Source organism: Stenella coeruleoalba, assembly GCF_951394435.1.
Source record: "Stenella coeruleoalba genome assembly, chromosome: 11".
NCBI lineage: Eukaryota > Metazoa > Chordata > Mammalia > Artiodactyla > Delphinidae > Stenella > Stenella coeruleoalba.
This window is the reverse complement of record NC_137157.1, coordinates 24479415-24503752: the sequence shown is the minus strand read 5'-3', so window position 1 is coordinate 24503752 and position 24338 is coordinate 24479415. Positions and strand designations below refer to the sequence as shown.

The 24338-nt window shown below is 39.2% G+C and overlaps 1 protein-coding gene across 1 annotated transcript in view; it reads left to right on the top strand.

The window, feature by feature from the left end:
* The window catches only part of CFAP54 (cilia and flagella associated protein 54), a gene marked incomplete at its 5' end in the record, with an annotated part of 297105 nt that overhangs the window by 165579 nt on the left and 107188 nt on the right, over positions 1–24338 (top strand). Inside the window, 8 exon segments of the mRNA XM_079935999.1 lie at positions 2480–2632; positions 4509–4703; positions 6538–6625; positions 6923–7132; positions 10073–10139; positions 11880–12062; positions 14471–14557; positions 19259–19381. Of these exon segments, the coding sequence (XP_079792125.1) occupies positions 2480–2632; positions 4509–4703; positions 6538–6625; positions 6923–7132; positions 10073–10139; positions 11880–12062; positions 14471–14557; positions 19259–19381 (1106 nt within the window).

The window sequence follows — 24338 nt, the reverse complement described above, 5'->3', positions numbered from 1 at the left end:
CTTGGGGTGAAATGATGGGGGAAAGTCTGATCTAAGCAGGTTCAAGAGAGAATGGAGAACAGTGAAAATAGAACTTTTTGAGTTTTGTTGTAAAATGGAACAGAGAAATAGGATGGTGTCTTGAGGGGCAAGTAGGGTCGAGAGAAAGGTTTTTTATTTTTTCAAAATAATTTTTTTTCTGTTTTAGAAATTTAGATATAGTTACCATGCTATACATTACAGCTTTAGAACTTATTTATCTTGTAATTGACATTTGTACCTCTGGGCCCCCTTCACCTATTTTGCCCATCACCCCACCCCCTGCCTATGGCAACCACCAATCTCTTCTCTGTTTCTATGAGTTTGGTTTTTTTTAGATTCCATATATAAGTGAGATCATACAGTGTTTGTCTTTCTCTGTCTGAATTTATTTCGCTTAGCATCATGCCCTCAAGGCCCATCTATGTTGTCACAAATGGCAGGATTTCCTTCTTTTTTATGGCTGAGTAATATTCCATTGGGTATATACCACATTTTCTCTGTCCATTCATCTGTTGATGGACACTTAAGTTATTTCTGTCTTGGTTATTGTAAATAATGCTGCAATGAACATGAAATTTTTTTGATTTTTTTTTTTTTTTTAAGATAGGAGAAAAAAGGAAAATGTTGTTGAGAATGATTCAGCAGAGGGAAAAACTGATGATTTGGAGGGGAGAGAATTGCTGGAGTGATGCCCTGGCAGTGTAGATGGACACAGGTGCTGGGGGCTGGGTGGGTCTGATGGTAGGGGATTGCAGGAAATCCCTTTGGATTTCTCCCATTTATTCCCATTGAGGTAGGAAGCAAGGTCATTGGCCCTGAAAGATGGGGAAGAGGTAATTCCCACTCTCTTTCTTTTCTTTGCCACATAGCCAATTAACCACTCTCCTGTCGCTTCTAACATTAGAATGTTCCCTGTGTCCCTCCCTTGTTTCCACTGCTACCACCTCAGTCAAGTTCACATCATACAATGTCTGTGTTATAACTTCACAACCTCCCAGTCACCACCCTCTTTCCATTGCAGGCTGCTGTGCATACAGCGGTGGGCTAACTCTTCCTGAAACACTTACGTCTTTCTGCTGGGGTCCTACTCAAAACCGTTTCTTGACTGCCCATTAAAGAGGATGAAGGCCGCTTACTCAGCGAGGGCTTCAGGCCTCTGGAAACCCTTCTCAGTTCAAAAGGACTGGCCATGTCATCTCATTGTGCCCTGAATCGCCACCCTTAATCCTGCTCCCACCCTCTCCTTGCACAAACTAGTTCTGTGACCCAAGGGATGCTGCTAGACTTCTCTACACCTGATTTTCCTCATCTGTAAAATGAGGATATAATAGTACATCCCTCTTATGGGTGTTGCTAGGATTCAGTGAGACTATCACAGTAATTATTTAGAATAGTCACTGGCATAGTATAAACACTTAATCAACTTCAGCTATTCTTATTCTAGCTGTCTGAAACCCCTTGCCTCTTTCTTCCTGATCTAACCTTCCCTATCCTCTAAGACACAGCTGGCATAGCTTCTCTCCCATGAAGTCTTTCTTGCTCATCCTTTCCTGCCTACACTGATCTATCTCTTCTATCTTTCCCTCATTTTCACATGTAACCAGATACTTTCTGTCAAGGTGATTTTCATACTCCAGTGTTAGAATGCCTCTTTGCTTCAGCTAAACGGTAAATTTCTTGAGGGCAGAGGTCACGCCCCTTAACCTCTTATAGCCCTGTTCCCTAGCAAGTTGCTGCACTCTCAAGACCTCAGATTTTACAGGAGATGTTCGACCTGCTCAGCTTGTTGAAGGGGTAAATTTATTTGTTATTCATCTGAAGCCTGTGTTTCTTCTTTCCCGTGTGCCTGCTTCATGGTGTATGCAGCCGGTCTGCAGCCTAATTTATGGGACTGTCACTTCCTCTCCAGGGACCTCACAGCAGCTCTCTGCCAACATCTGCCCTTCTGGCCACTTTTCAGGACTGCTTTGTAGTTCCATACCCGTTTATGGCTTCATCTTCCTTTCCTCTGCATCCTCCAGTATTAGAAAGCTGTCTTTTCCTTCTCTCAAGGGAGCAGTTGCCCATCTCCAAGCTTCTTTGTTTCCTCCTTTCGTCTCCTTCCCAAGGCACCTTGGCTTTGAAGAGGCTGCTGAAAAGGAGTAGATTATTTCATCTTTTATGATCAGCAAAAGAAAAAGTAGGAGACTTTATTAGGAAAATTGGCAAGATCTAAAGTTATTTGCATTTCATACAAATCAAAAGTTTTCTAAGTTTTTTTCTTTTTTAAAAAAACTGTCAAATATACCAAAAAAAAAATTTTGATCTGAACGTTGAAACAACTGCTGCAGACCTGGGGGCTTTGAATTTAGCAGCTTTCGTTTGGGCCCAAGAAATTCTCTGAATTAGAAAGTCTTTTGCTGCTTGTTGGCTTGCTGCGACATTTCATCCCTCACGTGACTCTTCCCTTTCCTTTCAGAATACAGCAAAGCCGAAGAGCTCCTCTGTGTGCCCGTGGACGTGACAGACACTTTGAGATGTTTTAGAGAGACCTTGGAAAAATCCAAATATCGCAACAGATCAATCCGACACAGCAGAAAGTTGCTTTCGTTATTTCTTGCCCAGACACAAGGTAAAATACAGTTGTTCCTGGGCATCTGCGGGGAATTGGTTCTAGGACCCCCTTGGATACCAAAATCCGTGGATGTACACGTCTCTTACAGTCAGCTCCCCTCCCCCGCCCCCCGTATCTATGGTTCTGCATCCCCAGAAATGGAGGGCTGACTGTACTTGCTCTGCATCCCTTCCTCTTTATTTACCCAGGGTACCACCCCGTGGGTGTACTGTGTTCTGCCATAGGTCCCTCCTTCCCCCACTTCCATGCCCACTCCCTGCTGCCTTTCACTTTCTTCTTCTTGTCTAGTGGATTACATCTCTGTTTCTCACACTTTATTCCAACCAAAGCACTGCCTCACTCATCTGCTTCTCTGCCTTCTGTGAAACGAGCGTAATCCCTAAGCGGAGTAAATACAGAAGCAGTGCTCTAGTCTTGTTTTATTTTTATAAGTAGATGAATTGTTTCATATCGAATTAACTACAGTCTTTTACCAAAACACTACTTTATCAATGTCTAAGAAAGGGATGCATTTTAATATACACATCTCGTAAGATTTCTTATTAATACCACAGATTTTGATCTTAGAGATTTCTTTTAGCTTAAAAAAAAGATATTCACTGTTCTTGGTTACATTACACTTGTTTTCTTCCTTCTCAAAATCTATTGATTTGTAAACTCAGTCAAAGCAGGACTTCAAGTGGTTAAGTGGTAACCTCAGAGAGAAAGAAGATACTCAAATTCAGGCCGAGAAAAATCTCAAATTATCTACATTTAGGTAATTTAAAATTTGTTAAAACCCTAATTTGTGTTTATAATACTTACTGTTCACATTTATCAGAATAATAAGAATAAACTTAAAGAATAAATTTAAATGAATAAACTTAAAATAATTGTATTTTAAAGTTATTAATAATAGATTTAAATTTAGCATCTAACTAAGATGCTAATAGTCTCTGAACTGATCTATTAGAAATTTGACCAATTTTTTTTTTTACAACCACTGACAAGTTTTATTTATGTATGTATATATGTTTGTATGTATGTATGTATCAATATATATTCATTCTTGTTGCTGCCCCTTCTCCCCGCAAAAGGCACTTACTATGATATGTACCCACAGTTTTTGGTTGTATTGTCCAAAGACACACATCACATTAAATTGGCCCTCCACATCATGTTTAAACTTCTTTCAAGTATGATGTACACTAACAGTGGTTAAGGACATGAATTAAAAAAGCAAATACAATTCCTAAGAATGGTTTACGCTGCCTAAATCTAAATTTCACCTGGTACTAAGATATTCTCAGCAGTTTATCCCCAGTCCTTGGGCTGTAGACCTAAATCCATTTTAGCTTCTCTGTCTCTGAGGTTTTTGACTACTTCCCCTAGAATATTTTTCCTTTTTTTTTTTTTTTTTCCTGTGTGTTCTCTGATCTTATACAGAGACAGGTTCTTTCCCATTTTTTTTCTCCCCTCAGGTCAGAAGTACCTCTGCACTGCTTCTATCCCAGAGGTCTCTGCCCCAGAGGCAAACTAACATCTTACTGTTGGAAACTCTTTTAAAAAAGGCAAACTCAAAACCTGTGCAACTTCTGCCAGTCCCCATGAGGAGCAAAGCATTATCTCAACATTTACTTTCCAGCAAACTGCCCCTCTGTGCTGTTCCTTATGAGGTAACACGAGTGTAGAGCACATCACACACCTGGGCTCTTCAGAAATGATTCAAGATACGAAGTTTAAGGAAATAGTGTCCTTCGAGCTGCAAATGAGTCTCAGCTCTGTACAAAACCCTTCCTTCCTTCTCCTTTTCCACTTCTACTTTTTTCCTCCTCATCAACTTCCCTTCTTTCTCCATTTTTAAGTTTCTTTTAAATTTTTTTCATGAATTTAGGAGACAAAGGAGGAACGAACAATTTAAAATTCACTACCAGAAAGGTGGAGTTTTGCCTTGGGACAGAAGAGATGCACATGCCAACACCTCCTGACCTTTCTCAGGAGCACTTCCAAGTTTTCAGCTCAGTGGAGAAAAGCAAACTTCCTTCCTCACAACTTGGACTCGTAATTTCTTCTTATTATGAAACTATTAGTAAGATTTATTCATTATGTGTTCATTTTCAATATGATCTGTCACATTAATGTTGAGATTGCATTTGGTCTTGAAATATTATCTTTTTTAAATTTATTTTTTTATCAAAGTATAGTTATTTGTAATATTGTGGTAGTTTTGGCTGTACAGCAAAGTGATTCAGTTATATATCAATATATATATATATTTTTTTCAGATTCTTTTCCATTATAGGTTATTACAAGATATTGAATATAGTTCCCTGTGCTAGACTGTAACTGAAATGTTATCTGTAGAGTAGGATGAAAGAGCTTGAACATAGAATCTATTCATCACACCCTCGTGGACAGTGACAGAGCAGCGTCAAGACAAGCAGCTTCCAGCCCCTCCCATCACCCACTTTCCCAGATTGGCTGTCACCTTTGTGAGATTCTAGGCACCGTCCCATCCATCCCACCTTAACTGAATCTGTGAACCATTTGTCGAGATGTGGCCACTGTTATGTGCTTTTGCTCTGCCCCAGCTGATTGCATTTTCCTTGTCTTTCCACTTGATTTGGTTTTTCTACAAATTCAGCAGTATAAATTCAGTCCATGTTGTAGACCCAACGTCCCCCCTTTTTTTATAACAGACATTTTGTAACTCCCCCTTTATTCTTCCTATGCACATTATTTTTAAAAATCAATATGAAGCTCTAAATATAAAATGAAGGGTAACTAAAATGAAATAACTTTATAATAAAAGAATCTATTTGTTGGTATGTAAGAGCTTAGGCACTAGAGGTATAGAGAAGCAATCAGATGCTCACATACAGTATGTAAACTATACAGGATACACATGAATGTGACAGCTACGAGTGCAGACTGAGACAGGTGTATTGGTAACTCAGGTACTATCAGCATTGCTAATTTTGGTGACATGATGTTCTAAAATGGCAAATCTAGGCCATTCTGGACAAAACAAAATATTACAGTGGTTGCATTTCTGGAAAACTCAGAGCATTTTGAACACACGCAAACATACCCTTTCTATGAAATGAAGTTAGATGTTAGACTCAAATAATTATAAATAGGTTTCTTACCTTTTTCCTCACTGTGGGGGAAGGTTCTGTGCATGGCAGGCCATCAAGTGTCAGGTCCTTACCTAGGAAATACTAGCAGATGCCCCATTGTGACAACTAACAAAACCCTCCTCAAATTTCTAAAATACCCTCTAGCGGACATTGCTGCCCTCATTAGAAACCATTGCCATGTTAGTTGGGTTTTTTGGCTACACATCCTGGAATGCATGTATTCATCAGAAAACAACAAATTCAGGTACTGTTCAAGATGTGCTTTTTTGCATTTGGGTAAAGGAAGAATCCAAAGTGCTGTGCTCCTGTCACATCCCTGATCAAAAACAAACTGTTCAACGCTTCCCATGTGCTGTAGAATAGTGTCCACATTTCTCCACGTGGCACTCAGATGCCTCCGTAATCTTACCACTACCCGCTTCTTCACCCTCCCCAGAAAGCGTATTCCGGCCGCACACATTGCCATATATATATACCCAGCCCTTTCTGCCTTGCACACTTTTTCTGGATTTTTCTCTTTCACCATCTCAACCTGCCCGACTCTTACTGTACTTTCTCCCGTTTCCCACCTCTTTGACCCGATCTCCCACTCCATGACATTAAAATAGAACATCGTTTGCTCTCTTTCTCTACCCATATTGTGTGACATTTAAAGGCTCTATTAGCTTGAAGTTTGCTTATCTACACAGTTAAGGTATAAGGCAATTTAAAATATTCTTGAAAATATACAGGAAATATTTTCCAGGGACTGACATTTGTTCTTTCACTTGATTAAAAATACAGATGTTCTGCAAACCAGCAATGAAAGAAGTCTTAACGTTCAGGCATTGCATGAACTTGGAAGTCTTCTTGTCTTCGCACAAAAGAAAAGGTAGCTTTTAGGAGTCAGTAAAACAAGGGAAACTTTGTTCAGCTGAAAAAAATGTTTAATTATTGTGAAAAATACTGCCTTTCATAAATTTTAGTCTGTTGATAATATTCCATTGCTGCATTTTATTCATCAAATGCTACCTGAGAGAAATGGTTATGAGCAATAAATGGTATAGATCCATTCTCTAACATTTTAATTAAAATGTCTCTTCAGTGCATTTGCTTTCCCTTTTGGAAGATAGATTTAATAACACGGATCTCAGAAAACATGCTGCTGCATGCTCTATTTCTGTTTTAGGGCTGCTTTTAAATGTTGGAGTCAAGCTCTTGATGACATATTCAGAAAACAAGACGTGCTCCATACATGGAAGGAGTATGGCAGCTCACTCACCACTGCCACTGACAGCCGTTCACCTCCAGGTTCCAAAGACTACAGTGAGGAGTTTCTGTCAAAAGTTGGCATTTGGGGATGTTTGCAAGGGGCGGTGATATCAGCGAAGATAGCACAGTGAGTGTGACGATGGAGTGGTCTGTGTCGTAGCTGTCGCCTCCTTTGTGGGCTGCCCACCCGTGCCATGTAGGGTGCCACACCTCACATGCACTGGGTTCCCGGGCAGCTGTGTCCATATCATACAGGCTTATATGGCTTACTTATTTGTGCTGTTTCTTGTTGATGGCCATCTCCTCTTCCTGTTAACACCTGCCACACCTGGAGTGTGAGAACCATGTGGGCATAGGTCTTTGTTCTGTTCACCAGTGTATCCCGAGTGCCTGGCATGGAGATGGGATTCAATAACTACTTGTTGAATGAATGAACGAGTGGATGAACGGTTGGTATTTGAGAAAGAATAACAGCGTAGAGGCAGGCTGACTAGGGCCTAACTTTAGGGCCCCCAGCAAGTTACTCATCCTGCCTGAGCCTCAGTTGTTCTCATTTGTAAACTGTGGTGACAGGAATTACATGACACACTGTATTAGTTTGCTAGTACAAACTAGCAACAGAGTACCAATCTGTGAGCAATTTATTGTCTCACAATTCTGGAGGCTTGACATCCGAGATCAAGGTGTTGACAGGCCTGGTTTCTTCTGAGTCCTCTCTCCCTGCTTGTAGGTGGCTGTCTTCTCACTCTGTCCTCACATGGTCTTCCGTCTGTGCATGTGTGTGTCCTAATCTGCTCTTCTTATAAGGCCATCAATCATATTGGATTAGGGCCCACCCTAATGACCTCATTTTAACATGATTACCTCTTTAAAGACCTATTTCTAAGTATAGTCACCTTCTGAGGCACTAGGGGTTAGGACTTCAACATATGAATTTCAGGGGTGCAGTGGGTCACATGATTTAGCCCGTAACACAGACTGTATTAGTTTCCTATTAGTGGTATAACAAATTACCACAAATTTAGTGCCCTAAAACAATACAGATTTATTGTCTTACAGTTATGGGGGGCAGAAGTCCTAAAATCAATGTGTTGGCAGGGCTGAGCTCCCTCCGGAGGCTCTAGGGGACGATGTGTTCTTGCATGTTCCAACTTCTAGAGGCCTCCTGCATTCCTCAGCTCATGGCTCCATCTTCTGTCTTCAGGACCAAGAGCCTGTCATCTTTCTCTCTCTCTCTCCGAGCTCTGTTTCCGTCCTCACATCTTCTGTGACTCTGACCCTCCTGCCTTTCTCTTATAAGGATCATTGTGATTACATTGAACCCAGTAATTCAGGATAACTTCCCTATCTCAAGGCCCTTAATTTAATCACATCTGCAAAGTTTTTTGGTTTTGGGGTTTTTGTTTGTTTTTTGCCACGTGGAGTAACATATGCATAGGTTTGGGGGATTAGGCCGTTGATTTCTTTGTGGGGGGCATTATTCAACCTGCCACATGTAACATATGGGAAAGCCCATCACAATGCCTTATACCTAGTTAGCACTCACAGATATCTTAAATATTTGATTAATGTGCGAAATTTAGGAAGTATGAAGAGAGTGGAGGTACAGGTTTCCTTTACCTCTCTAGTTACATTTTAGGGCGTGGTAGGCAAAAATCTGCATAGTATTTTGAGCTGTAGAGAAAGTTTTTAAAAATAATAACTTGTCCTAGTTAATAATCACACTGTTTTCAGAAAATTAGCATTTGAACAGGGGAAGTAAGGAATTACCACTTAAAAAATATCAAACATTTAAAGATTTTTTTTAAAACTCTGTCAAGTTTGATTTTTTTTTTTTTTTTACCACTCCTGGGACGGAACTCTTCCTTACACACACACACACACACACACACACACACACACACACACACACGATCCCCACGCAAGTTTGAGTTTATAAGTTAGTAGAGCTTGGCAGCAGAGAATAGAAAAGCTGAGGAAGGTTCCCAGCTTGAAAAGAACAGCTATAGCATTCCTGCCAGAGGACACCTCAGCTTCTCTGAGCCTCTGAAGTTTTTACTTAGTGGTTTTCAATCAACAGAAAGTCATTTCCTGGTTACCCAGCTGGAAGTCTGAACTTCCAAAGGCTCTGTGATACTCCAGGGGCTTTGGCTGTTCTTGGAGACTCCTTGAGGAGAAGAAACTTCTCCCCCCACTGTTCAGAAGGTAAAGCACCACATAGAGAAGCTGAACTTAGACTGACGAAGTTATTAATATAGTGAAGCCCACTGGTGTTATTGAAATAAGATTTAGAAGAGTAATGTGGTTTACAGTTGCAAATTTGAGTTTCAAGACCCATGTAAAGAAAACTCAAACTCTACTAAGGGACGTAAAATGAGACAGTAGTAAACACAGAGATATTACCTTAATCTTTGGTGGAAGGACTTAATGTCATCGACGGATCCATAATATACTGCTGGTGAGGAAACACATTGTTTAAATCTATGGGAGGAAATTTTTTAATTGTACTCATCAAAAATTTGATTTAAAATTGTACACCTCCTTTTCCCCAAAATTCCACTTCTAGGGATTTATCCAGTGGAATTAATAGGACAAGTGCTCAGAAATGTAGGTACAACAATGTTTATTTCAGCGTTGGAAAAAACCAAAATGGAGATGGATATTTTAGTATTATGGTACATGCATATGATAAAAATATTAAAATCTGTAAAATAATGATGTAACTCATTATGTCCAAGAATAAAAAATTTATTTATAAAATAATATGTATTGCATAATTTTAGTCTTACTGTGAGTGTGCATGTGTGTTATTGTATGTAGAAGAAAATCTAGAAGGAAAGTGGCCAAAATGTTACCAGTAATCATGTTTAGGTGGTAGGATTATAGGTGACTTTTCATTTTATTTTTTTTTCTATCTTTCTATGTCCTAGATCTTATATGAGTATGTAGCACTTTTAGAATCACAAAGATTATTTTAATTTTGGAAAATCTATGAGTATTAGAGATGTATTTATATAAAAATAGTCCTGGAACATTGTCTATGAATGTTTCTTTTTCTTATACTTAGATTTATTCAGACATTGGACGTTGAAAAGAGAACCAACTCTTGCCTTTTGTCCGGGTTACTCTTTCAGGTAACACTTCCTGTATACCTTTTTACAGTAGCCGGACCATGCAGTCAGTAAAAAAAAAAAAAAAAAAAGCAGTGGTTTAGCATATTCATAAAACTTGCACGTAGGGAAGTAGCATGAACCTTGGTTAAATATCATAAGCCCGTCTTTCCTTCAATGGCTGAACCCCTGTGGCATGGTATTCAGCAGAGTCACTTTTTTCATTTTGGCTACAGGAGGAAGAGTTTTACAGATAAGGAAACTAAGTCTCCTGTCCTTCGTAATGTCATTTTACTAATGAGCAGTGAAGGGAATCTGACTGAGTCTAAAGGGTTGCCTTAAGTTGCCTCATCTCTAAATAAAGTTTTGCTCAATTGTGTGATGTAAAATATACCATATAATGAAAGCAAAAAATAAGTTGAAGACTATATAAGTAGAGTGTCTGCAGTTCTTAGGATTTGGGTTTGACTTTACTGAAGAAGAAAGGAGCTTTTATCTGAAATACAAGACATTCTAAGATTTGGGAACATAGCCAGGGGCCTCTGCAGTCTCCTGAAGGTTCTGTTTACTTTGAAGGATGGGACACCCTTGTTCTAAGGAGTCTAGTAGCTTATGAAATCTGGATGAGCATATGGCCAGAGTTTTCAATTTTCTTATGTTCCATACACTTCTGGCCTGTGCTTCAAAGGGAAAAGGTGGAAGAGGCAAGGATGCAAAGGGAATAATAATCCGAATTGGATTCCTTCTATTGCATCCTTTACTTTCTTCTGATATTCCTCATTCCTGAAGATAATGCTGTTTATATTTTAGAAATAAGTAATTTTTTGCTTAAACGTGGACATCATTTCTTTGTAATATGACACTTAAAATTAAAATTAGCTGGGGGATTTATTTTTAAAACCTGCTCTTTTTATGATTTTAAAGAAAATTTGTAAAACTAAAAATTAAACAACTGTAATATTTTAGACTAGGTATCATAAGTTTAATGAGCAATTTGATTAAACTTTGTTCCAGATATATACATTAAAATAACTTTATGATGCATTTGTCATCAAGAAATGTTAATTGTTTAAGATAACATAAGAAGCACTCCTAAATGTACAATTTGATTTTGTGTATTCATCTTGTTTCTGAATGTCTGGTACAACGTTGGTCATATAAATTACCTAAGAAATATTGGTCAATTAAACAAATCAACTTTTTACTTAATTCAATAAAAATTCAAAATTACCTCTGCTTGATTTAGACTTCTGAAATATGTTTTTCTTTCCTCTACTTATATAGGTTGGTATAGTGGAAAGAACATACATTTTTGAGTTACATAGACATGACTTTGAATCTTCTTTTTGCCATCATTAGCTGTGTGACCTCAGAGAAGTTAATTGTTTAAGCCTCAGTTATATCACTTGTGAGATAATAATCCTTCCTTCTAGGGGTAGGTTAAGTGAAGATTAAATGAGATAATATTTACAAAGAATTTACCAAGAGTGCCCAACACAAAATTGACCCTCAACAAATGATAACTTAATATAATTTCTTCTTAAAATGATAATTATTCAACTACCATGGAATTTAAAAGGCCCATCTTGAGTGGTAAAAGCATTTGGAACCTATAGTCATGAGGATATTGATTATCATTTATTACAGGATACAGTGTGCTAGGCATACGCAAAGCACTGTGGGAAGTAATACATGTACTTATCTTTCTCTCTCGTTGTTGCAGATGCAAGTTGCAGCTCTTCATTTCACCTTTTTCATTTACAGGGTTTGCTTAGAACCACACTTCTACACCCTAAAGCTGAACGTTGCTATGCTCAGTATGAAATCACTCAGCTTCTTCCCGGCATCGAGCTCTTCTCGGACAGATACCGGGCTGACATCTGCTCTGTAGTTGCAAGTCTGTATTACGTAATCCGCGAACTGCACTTTGCTAAGCAAAATCTAATAGTAAGTGATTTGTAAAATCGACAAATCTTAATTCACTGTGGTATCTTACCCCATTTACCTTATACTTTTCAAGTTTTAATAATGTAGTTTTGGTCAGTTCCTATTTAACTTTTAAACTCTATTTTCGGGATTCAGATCTGTACTTCAAGATGAAACATATTAATTAATATTCTTTCTTTTGACATCACTGTTTGCATTGCCTTTTGGGTACAATAGCCATGCCTATTTGATTTTGTTCTCTTATTTTACTCTATTATTTTACCTTTTTTAGAAGACATTTGGTGAAATTGACTAGAATGTTGCACTGGTCTCAAACACAGGAATCTAGTGCACTTATAACTTCACTGCATTAAGTCATGCAGGTCATATCAGTATCGAAACCCTGGGAGTATTTCTTTATTGAGATAAATTTATCTTTGTGTCTTGTCTTTTCTGTGTTAAGGGCACATCTAAGTGAAAAACAGATTCTAACTGTGAAATTAAAGACAGACACTTCTTAATATCCTAGGAAATTAAAATAAAACCCAAATACAACTCTCTTTTCCTTTAGGGAAATAAACCATAGTATGTATCTCATAAATTTGAAGTTGACTGCATTTTAAACATAAATTAGGGTGTTCTGTTGATTATTTTATATTTTCCTCCTTTATCGTATTTGTCCTTTTTTCTTCCTCTGTGCTATTTCCTCTACCTCTGTATCTCTTTTCCCCTGTGTTTGCTTGTTAATATATGTTCTTTCTCTTTTTCTGCTTCTTTCCCTTTCCTCTATAATTTTCATACTTACTTTCTTTTATCTCATGTATTGTTTTCTCTTGTTCTAAGTTCACTCTCTCCTTATCTTGAAAAGATTTACTGCCCCCTGATATTAGTTGTTAAATTATAATGTCATATGTTAAAGTGAAAAGGTTGATACATGCTTTTAACACTTGGCAGATTTGGCAAAAAATTGTTTATTAGAAAAAAATAGCAAAATGGTGCTCCTCTCTTGTTAAGGGGATTCATTTCTGGATTTAGAAAATAGTTTTTATCCCCTGGGTAACTTTTAGCTGCCTAGTCATATTCATATATAATACATATCCCTGCCCTGGAAAAGAGATGAGACTTTTTTCTCTGAAGCTTAAGGAATTGAGAACATTTTTCTGAATAATTGAGCAATTGGCAGCAATAAAATGGTATGTTTTTATTTGTCACTAAAGAAAAGAAACAATCTCAAAGGTAATAGCCAACTCATTTTGTGCTGCATTAATTACAGAAAAAAGTATTGTGTTATGTTTGTAGAGCACCATTGTAGAAAAACGTATTGTGTTATGTTTGAAATCATTTAAGACCAGTTTTAGTCCTTTTCAAAAGCTGTTGCTGTTAGCAGCCACCAGTTGACTGACAATGAGATTCCTTAGCTAAACTTGCAAGATGTAAACAGTTTCCATTTTCTATTACACTACCTTCCAGGAGGAGCCCAGTGGCTAAGGAGACAGCTGTAACATATAAAATTTGCTAGGGGACCCAATGCTGTGGGATCATGGGAAATAGTTTGCTAAATAATAAGGATCCCAGTGCCCCTTCTTGCTCCATCTGCCTTTGATGGAGCAGGACCCAGTTGTAGGGACTGAGCTTCAGTTTTAAGTTGAGATCAGGAGCTGTTCAGAAGTCTAGGCAAAACTGTCCCTCAGCACCTGCCTTTAGCTGGATACTGGTTTGGTCAATTGAAAAATTGATAGTCTGTAAGCTTTCACATATATCCATGGGACTCCAAGAAGACTTGAACTTTGGGGTTAATTTTAGGAAAATAAAAATGTTATATGAAGAGTAAGCTTGCGTTTTAATCAGTAGAATATATGCTCTATGAAGGCAAGGACTTAGATTTTTTTTCTCATTCAACAGTGTCTGACATATAACAGGCCTGTTGTAAATATTTTTTGATGATGGAGATATTCCAGTTGGCGACAAATAGCTGACATTGAGACGAATAAGTAGAAGCTATTAGGGGACATGGATGTGAGTTCCTTTGCTTTAAATTTTGCATTTATTTGGTAGCTCATTTGCTAGAATGTTTCCACAGGCCTCAGTAATTCATACGTATATGTTGAAATAATTTTTTTTCAAGGAAGATGATTAACTGGATTTTTATTTTTCCGTGCTTAAGGAAATGTGAAACCTAGGTTTTTGGTATCAAGTAGCATCTACTTGGAACTGTTAAGTCACTGATAGCACTTTAAAATTCTAATAAAATTATGAAACATATGTTAGGCAGATCATTTCACTTATACCAAACAGTACAGTCTTCTAAGGTGGAAAAATCAATCACAATTTTGCATAACATCTCTTACATCAGTATTTGGCTAAATTGTATTATTAGGTTATTAACTTGATAAAATACGTTTCAAAACAGAGTGTTTTTCTGTTGGTAGATTCTGCCTCTTCTTGCATTGTACCAATATTTTGTTTCTGCAATTTGCCAAGACCTAGTCAGAAATCTAGAAGCAAGAATCCTCAAGGTATGTTTCAAGCTTTTTAAGACATTTGATATTCTTGAACTATTAAAGATACTGTCATGAATTACTTTTTTATTATTATCATCATAAGCTGATAATAATATATGGTGTTGTACTGATATTAAAAAAAACTTGCCCAACATTTTAATAAAGTATGAGAAAGAGCCATGTAGAAAGGCTTAGGTCATTTTATTCTTGGGCCACAGTAAAGTGAGGAACAGCTACCCCTGGTAACAAGGCTCACCTGACACCATTCAGCCTAGAAATCACCATTTCTGAAAGATTGGTTTCCTCATGGAGACTAATGAGTCATTTTCCGAAGTTTCTGGGAGTTGTTTTGCTAAGGATCTTTGTGTACATCATGGTATACAGGAGGGTTTTTTTAATTGCACAGACAGTTGAGGTGATAAAACGCACAGGCACTAAATTACAATTAATTCTGTAACCCAGAGGTCAGGAGGCTCTCTGCTTTCAAGATTCGTGTGCAGTTGGCTTGAACCCCGTGTGGAGTGGGGAACATCAAGCATCTTGTTTTCTCTGCCCCTTTTCCCGATCACCCATGGTCGCAGGCTCCCACTGTCATTGAATTTGTTTTGTACGTGGATCCTTTCAGCAGCCAGCAGATTTGCTCCCTGTTCTGCACTTCTTCATCTCTAATATGGAATTCAGCCCTATTCCATATTTTACACACACACACACACACACACACACGTAAACACACACACTACATCCACCCAAGGTGTTTATTTCTATACTGGACTTTACTGAAAATTGGGAACATAAGGAAATTTTAGTTGAGGCAAAACCAGCAACTTAAAATAGAATATTTAGCATCTCTGAGTTTAAAATATTTCTCGCCCATTATCCCACTCTTTTGCCTCCTATCCCATGGCTTCGTCAGCCGTGTGATGGTAAATACTTCACAACTCACTCTAAAAAAAAGCTTTGATTTGTAACATTTGCAATTTCCATGGTGTAAATACTCCCACTGCAGCTGACTTCAGCCTACCAACTGGGCGTTACTGAATGTGGGGCTTCGACAAGATGTGCCTCGTTGGCTCTTGTAATTGCGGGTGAGTGGGCTCCCACACTCCCCTAGCTTAGCCCTCCTCCTTTTTTTGGAAATACCCTTCTTCCCTGACCCTTCACATTTTCTAATAAGGGAAAATAAGACTGCCCTTTGAACTGCTCTCTCCATCAAGACCCTGCCTGTGGGCCCTGTTTTCAGACCCAAATTGTCCATTGCATTCTCTTTCTAAATAAAGATAACACCTTCCCTAACAGGAATTGTGATGCTCTTAAGATAATACATTTTAACCTGGGAATAAATAATTTGTAATCAGCCATGAATTCTGGTTCACCCTTTCTGAGTTACTGAACTCTTAACAGTTCTCTGGCTTTTGAATTCTAATAATAGTTTTTAAAAAACTGCATACAACTTTTCTCTGTTTTTAAAACAGTGCTCTCTTCAAGACTGCAAAATTCTCGAGGCTAAGGCCTGTATCTTTTGCATCTTTTGGTTCCCTATAGTGTCTTGAGTAATAAATTTATATACTTGATATTCAGTAATTAATTGTTGAATTGGATTTAAAATCTTTAGACATATATCAAGTGTCTACTGTCCATACTCTCCTTGGTGTTTGGTGGGAACTCACCGAGAAGATACTTGGTAAATGTTTATTGTTTTATCTTTGAAACAACATTTATCAAGTATCTCCTATATAAAGGCACCGTGTTAGTAACTCTAATCAAAGAAATGTAACCCATGGTCTTTGCTTTTGTAAAGAAGTGAAAATAGGGAAGAGAGATGGCACATACACACAAGAGAATAATGTGTGTACCTCCCACTTGATCATTTCCAAACGAGTGTGACGAACACTGTTTCCAGGAGTTTGAAAGAGGGGAAAATGGCTCTGGGTCTCTAGGTTTCAACCAAGTAGATAAGATTTCAGCTTGAAAAAAACAGAACTAACTGAGTAGGAGAGGGGAAGAAGGGAGCATTCTCAGCAGACAGTAGTCTGAAAGGTGTAGAGGTGAGGAAGTATTGACTTGTTTAGGGGGTAGAGGTGGTTGGGTTAGACTGGAGTGGAGGTCTTGATCAGGCAGTTTGGAGTAGATGACATGAGGACACCAGAGGTCCGTGATGTGGAGGAGACCAGGGGCCCAGTCTTGAATTTCAAGCCGAGGTGTAATCGGAGGCTGAGCAGTGAGAGAAAGGAGGAGCTTGTGGTGTCAGAATTGCGTCACAGTTTTATTCTGACGTCACAGGAGGCAAGAAGCATGGAAGGGTTGCAGTGACAACTAGTAACGTGTCAGAAGGCAGTCCAGAGAGGCACTGAAAGAATCTGGAGTAAAGTTTTTGATTAAGTGACTATTTCTTACTGATTGTTAGCACTTGGCAACTGTTTTTGTACTAGAGTAGCTTAAAAGTCAGTGAAGAACTGTGGACTGTCTTCTCTAGCCTTGGGTTGGGAGGGGGAATTCATGACAGTTTTGATCAGGAGAAGGACGTGATCAGATATATCTGGTAGGTGTGTCAGGAACAGAGTGAGATGGGACTGGGATCTTATCAGCATAGTAGGACTGGAAACACAACTAGAGTGTTGGCAGAACCACTGAAAATGGTCAATTAATGCATCATACAGGGGAAGGAATGATAGCCCCCATAGGCAGAGTTTGCCTGACCTTCCCGAACTAAACTAAACCGTTAGTGGGAAGAGAGAAAAGTCGTAATCAGGAAATAGCAAACGATGATGCTTTCTGACAAATCAAAGAGCAGTAGATCACACTGTTAAGTCTCTACAGTTGCACTAGTGTCTTCCAGGGGAAGCTTTAAGACCTCTTTATGATCAACTGGTCTGGCTTCACTTTAGAACTGCCAGCATCCTGAAAGATTTATTACTCTCAACATATCCGGCATTCCTGGGAAGGGTACTGATGGTTCTGTATTTGTATGACTGAAGGGTTGATTTATGAGCAGTTCTTTTTCCCATCTGGCTTGTTTGTGTTCACAGTGTTCATTGTTTCTGAAAATACATGTCCATTATTATCACCACGGCTTTTTCATATGGTCAGATTGGTTCGATAAACTGAACCAGAGGTAGCCTGAACAGGTGGTCCATGTACAGCAATCTCACACTCAAGCCCAGAGGAAACTAACCTTACACAGATATGGGGAAATGTTTCCTCCAAGGGGCAAAGAGCTCCAACGACTCCCTAATGCCTACTTTGATATTATGTGGCACCAGGGAGATTAGAGCCCAAGGTGTGTTAGGCAAGAGCCAAAGTATGCAACTCAATAGACGAGCTGTTTTCTCTTCATCAGTAAAAATATTCTCCTGCCTTCTTATGTTTTATTTTTATGTTGTTGTCACATCCTGTTTCCTTCTAACTTACCTTCTTTTTATTTCTTTAAAATTGGTACACTCTTGAGATTCCTAAGATAGTAGTTAAAGGAGAAGAGACAGTAAGATGAGTATAATGTTGAGGATAAGTTGGATTTTCTTTTTCTGTGTTTTAGATATATATCATCTTCATCCAAGTTTGTACTTCACTCCCTACTTCCACAATTTACCCATCTCTTTTCTCTGTAAAGTCGCTAGACGTTTTCAAAACATAAGTAAGGTACAGGCCCTGCCCTGTTAAAAACTCTCCAATCACTTACCATGCAAAGAATCAAATCCCAAGTCTCCACTCTGGTCTACAGGCCACCATTCGCACCTACCTCCCAACCCTCTTCTCCTCTCTCCCTAAGCTCCTGCCACACAGGCTGTCCCCTGAACACACCAAGACCCCAGGATTGCTCCTGCCACCATGTGACCTTTGTAGTCAAGGTCCCCTCAGCAGTTTTCACGTCTCCCTCCATCATATCATTCCCAAACCTTCTCTTGAAGGTTTTCTCCTCAGAGAAGTCCCTCTTAACCACAGTTTCAAAACTAGTATTTTGTCAGTACCTTTTATCTCTTTTCCTACTGTGTATATCTTCATGTATCACTTAACTTTAGCTCACCGTATATCCCAGTGGAGGTAACCTCCAAGAGGGCTTGGTGCAGAAGAGGAGCTCAGTATACCTGCTGAATGAACGCGTGCATTTGATGATTTGATTTCTTCTTGTAACTTCCTAATTGAAAGTCTTGCTGGATTATATTCAAAATAAGCCATGTACAATATATAGTTACCAATTGACTAATGTTGTTAAATCCATGTCTGTAAAATCGACAGTGTCCATTCATTGTGGATAAGGAAATGAACGGTTGATGCATCGTGGAATTCATCTCCTGGTTTGTTTTACATTCCTCAGAGTGTTAGAGAAATCAGGAGTGTTTTTGTTTTGTCTTTCTTTTAAACCATACTTGACCATGGGAACAAAAGGATGAGTTCAATTTTTAAAAACTCTTCTGTGTCTATCCTATTTTTTAAAATGTGTTTGCGTCTGATAAAGTAAAAGCCACATCTCATGAACGGCCATTGTTTTGAAAAGTCACTTGATGTGATTTACTAGCTTCTTGGTCCCCTGCACATGTGAACTGGGTTACACACAGACACATGCATCTCTACCACTGTGTCGTCTAAACATTAACTTATAACGCGTTGCCAATACGAAGCAGAAATTTTGGATCTTGGCAAGTTGATGATTTTTCTCTAAAATTTGTAAGTGAAACAAATGGTTTAATTTAGAATCTCTTTTTTTTCTTTTCTTTAAAGATAGAAGTCCTTATAGATTTAGGATTCTTTTCCGAAGCCTTTCATGAGATATCCCAGATTTTTAATGGAAAAAACATGCCTTCTTCAGTACCCGCTGGCTGTAAAGCTACTGGAAGAATGAAGGTAAACCTGCCAATTCGATTCAAAGTCATTTTTAACCTTCTGAAGGTCCTTTTGAAGGCTACATTACTAAAATCTAGGGAATGCTTCCACAAAAGGGTATTTACAAGTCTCTGGTACTGCAAACTTCTTTGTTAAGGCTGATTAGAGCGAACATCAGACATACACAAGGTTTCCTTTGTCTGAAATGGAAGAAGGGTGGGTGTCATGACGGGGAGGGGAGTGTGGTCTTGCAGTAGGTTTTTACTGTGGAATTTTGACTTTGTGTTGTCATGGACAGTCTCAGTAGACACACTGATCAGCCACTATCTCTTAGACTTTTGGGTCTGAGCTTATAATTTCTAGTTAATAGTCTTAGTCAAAATGGTCTCTCTTCATGTTTTATTTGGATATTTTGATTTATATACTTTATACCAAAGAGTTAAGCATGTGTTCACATTTCTTCTGATTTTTGTGAGGGGAGAATGTTCCTCTATTTTGTCTAGTCTTTTTTGACTTTGGGAGAGAGTTCTACCTGGCTTGCTTAATTTGTATTTGTAAATTGCATGATTGAAGCATCCTTGAAAATGAATACTGACCTTTATATTTAAATCAGAGTGAGCTCTTATTGTCCTCTGCTTTGGTTTTTGTGGTGATCTGGGAATCCCTGGGTGATCTTGCTTGGGGCAGATGCTTGGACCCTCATCCAAGGGCCAGCAATAAAGGAAATAGGAGAAAGCAACAAGTCAGTTCCCTGGGAGAGACCATATGTGTGAGGAGTGAGACTGGCAGACACGATACATGCTGGTGAGATTCGAATTCAGAGGACCTAAAAGAAACTGCGGAATAGTTATGTCTTGAAAACTACTTGCATAGGCAGACATATTTACATATAATGCATACATTACTTCAGTGTATATCCCTAAAAGGTTGCTGCTTTTTTCTCAATATGACTGCTACAGTGTTATAGTTTATCGTAATGAGGTTAAGTGTCAAGTTATCTACAGAAAATCCTAAGAGGGACGTTCAGTAGACGATCGGATATGTGTGTGTATGTCTATACATCTACAGTGGACCCTCTGTATCCGTGGGTTCCACGTCAGTGGCTTCAACCAACCATGGATTGAAAATATTTGGAAAAAAATTCCAGAGAATTCCAAAAGGCAAAACTTAAATTTCTATGCTAGCAGTTATTTACATACCATTTACATTGTATTAGGCATTATAAGTAATCTAGAAATGATTTAAAGTATATGGGAGGATGTGCCTAAGTTATATACTGTGCCATTTTATATGAGGGACTTGAGCATTGCAGATTTTGCTATGGGGGGTGGGGAATCCTGAAACCAATCCCTCACAGTTACCAAGGGACGACTGTATATTTATCTATCTAGCTGTCTATGTGGGAGTCAGTCATGTTTTTTGGTTCATTTTCTATAGCACAAACTATTTCATCTTGTTACCTGGGTTAAATTAGCAGTATTTTCTTTCTTTTTTTTTTTTTTAAAGTTTATTTATTTATTTTTGGCTGCGGTGGGTCTTCCTTGCTGCGCGTGGGCTTTCTCTAGTTGCGGGAGTGGGGGCTACTCTTCGTTGCGGTGCGCGGGCTTCTCATTGCGGTGGCTTCTCTTGTTGCGGAGCACGGGCTCCAGGCGCACAGGCTTCAGTAGTTGTGGCATGAGGGCTCAGTAGTTGTGGCTCACAGGCCCTAGAGCGCAGGCTCAGCAGTTGTGGCACATGGGCTTAGTTGCTCCACGGCATGTGGGATCTTCCTGGACTAGGGCTTGAACCCGTGTCCCCTGCATTGGCAGGCGGATTCTTAACCACTGCGCCACCAGGGAAGCCCCATAGCAGTATTTTCTTGCTTGCTTCTCAAGCAACAGCCTTTCCCTGTTGTAAAATAGTTTGCATTTTGTTATTTAAATTATATTTTAATTCATTTAAAAATATTTATTGAGTGCTGACTGAATACAGGCACTATTCCAGACATGGGAATAGAGCAGTAGAAAGATAAGTGGAGTTATTGCCTTCCTGGAGGCATGTTACTATTGGACAGTCCAGTGAGGAAGACAAATAATAAACACATTAAGCACATAACTACATGTCAGATGGTGACATGCTCTGATGGACAATCAAGCTGAGCTGAGGGACAGGAAGTGACCAGAGCGGTGGGTAGCTGTTCTGTTGAGGGTGGTTTGGGAAGTCTCTCTAATAAGGGAGTGAAAGATTTGAGGGAATAACCTTCCAAATAGGAGGCAGTGCAAGGGCAAAGGCCTGTAAGATGTGGTTGAGGAAAACCAGGAAGGCCACGTGAGGCTGGATTAGAGAGGAGGAGGAGAGGGGGCAGGATCCAGGAGCCAGGTCATGTCGGACCGCCCAGGGCTGGGGGAGGACTGGAGTTTACTCTAAATGAGATGGGAAGCCTTGTAGAGCTTTGAACAGAGGAGTGATGGGACAGGAAGTAAATTTCAAAGAACCGCTTTGTTGCTGTTTGGGGAATGGGCTGTGGATGAGCTTGGGTATAAATGGGGAGACCAGGGAGAAGGCCTTTGCCAATGACCTGAGTGAGATATGACAGTGGTCGGGGTAACAGTGGTGGGAGGAGTGAAAAGTGGTAGAATTCTGGGCACATGGCAAAGGTAGAGCTGACAGCATTTGCTAATGATGGTTGAGATGTGGGATGTAAGAGAAAGAAGTCAGACCTGACTACAGAGTGTTCAATGTGAGCAGCAGGTAGCAAAGAGTTTTCATTGACTTAGATGGGGAGTCCCGCTGCCCCAAGGCAGGCGTAGAGCGTGTTAAGTGTGAGATTCCTAGTGGACAAGCAGGTGGAGATACAGCCTAGGTAGGTGTAGAGAGTATATGTTCTGGAATTCAGGGGAGAGTTTGAAGCTGCAGGTAAATTTGGGAGCATCGGCAGAAATTTAAAGTCATGGGACTGGGGGAGAGCAGCTGGGGACCAAGGCAGATAATGAAAAGTAAAAGGCAGAGGACTGAAACTTGGGGCCCTCCACATTTAGGGTCCGGAAGACAAGAAGGAAAGGGAAGCCCGTTGGGTAGAATAGGAAACGAGAGTTTTCAATGGTTACTGCTTTCACCAAAACAAATAGACAAGTGATCTGAAACTCATTTTTACAGATAAATTCCAAACTTCATTTTTTATCAACTAGTTTTCGTAAGACAAAAGTGTGGGCGAATTGTTTCCCGATGGATTATGACTTCATATTTTGTGTTCTCAAAGTTAATTTGCAGCTTTTCCAGCTTCAGTTGGGAATTTAAAAAGTGTAATTAAAAGAGGAAGTGCGTTCAGGGTTTAAAATTAAAATAGGTGCCAACGTTATTAGGCTGCAGGCTAGTTATTTAAAGACAGGATTAATGAATTAAATTTCTGTTGTAAAGCAGTTACTGGAAAAGTCTTACAGATTATGATTGAACTTTTTTTTTTTTTTTTTTTTTTTTTTTTTTTTTTCGGTACGCGGGCCTCTCACTGTTGTGGCCTCTCCCGTTGCGGAGCACAGGCTCCGGATGCGCAGGCTCAGCGGCCATGGCTCACAGGCCTAGCTGCTCCGTGGCATGTGGGATCTTCCCAGACCGGGACACGAACCCGTGTCCCCTGCATCGGCAGGTGGACTCTCAACCACTGCGTCACCAGGGAAGCCCTATGATTGAACTTTTCACGGGCTTTTAAAAAAATTCTATTTTTTTTTTTTAATATACTCATATTTCGATTCTGCTCTCATCACCAAATCTAAAGTCCCATCATTAACTCTCTTCAAATTATATCACCAAAGGTCTCTCCCTGGATTCAGTTACTCACTTTTCAATGTGTTAAAGGAAATAAAGAATATCTTCAAAAAAAGAAATGTTTTTAAACACTCACCAGCACTTTCTTCCGATAAGAGCAATATGTGATGTCTTGATTTAGGGGTTCCTCAAAAGCAGATCCTGAGACAAAGATTTGGGAACAATTAGTGTGTTTGAGAGATGATTCCAGGAAGAACAGTGAGTGAGTGGGAAAGTCAGACAGGGAGACGAGGAAAACCACTCCACAGAGCATTAATGAGATCCCCGCCATGGGCAGGTGGGGCCTGCAGAGAGACTGTCTCTTGCCCCTCATTCGTAGGGGTTGCTCCCTGCACTTTCAGCCTCTCCTGAAACTCTCCTGTGGCCACAGAATGCCCTCAGTCAAAGAGGTACAGGTGCTCGAAGTAGGATACCACGCACATATGAGTGGCCTGTTCATGGAAGATGCTGGTGACTTCCAGGTGACCAAGAGCATGTGGATGTGGTATTAGTATTGACATCTAAGAATGGGCACCTTTTAAAAAGGGCAGCTGTACCAGAAGGGATGCACCCTCATAACGATACAACAATGTTCTGTGACAAATGAATTGAATGTTTTCTAATGCAGTATTATATTTAGAGCCAAACATATTAACAGGTAATTCACAAACAAGGGAAGAACCACAAAAAGCATCATTGTGAAGAGTAATACAATTTACCTCAAACTGGCAAAAACAATTTTAAGTGCTAATACGCAATGCTATTGAAAGTGCAGTAATCCTGGCATTTTCATACAACATGGGTGGAAGGTAGATTGAGCTACCCCTTTTCAATTTTCTCAATATAGTCTTATCTTATGACCCAGCACTTCTGCTTCCAGGAATCTATCCAAAGGTTATAATCAGAAATACCAGCAAAATAGTCACCAATATTATTCAAACCAGGGCTGAATGGTGGGGTGAGGATGAGAAGTGGTCTTCTTAGATGTCTAACAATAGGAGAGAGGTTAAGTTATTATGCCACATTCATAGGATAGAACATTACTGAGCTATTAGACGAGGTTTACAAATAACTTAATGGTGTGGGAAAATAATTATGATGTAACATTTAGTGAAAAGGAATCCAAATACATATACAAAATTTTAAAATACATCAAAAAGAAATTGGTAGTAAAGTCACCTAGATATTAACATTGACA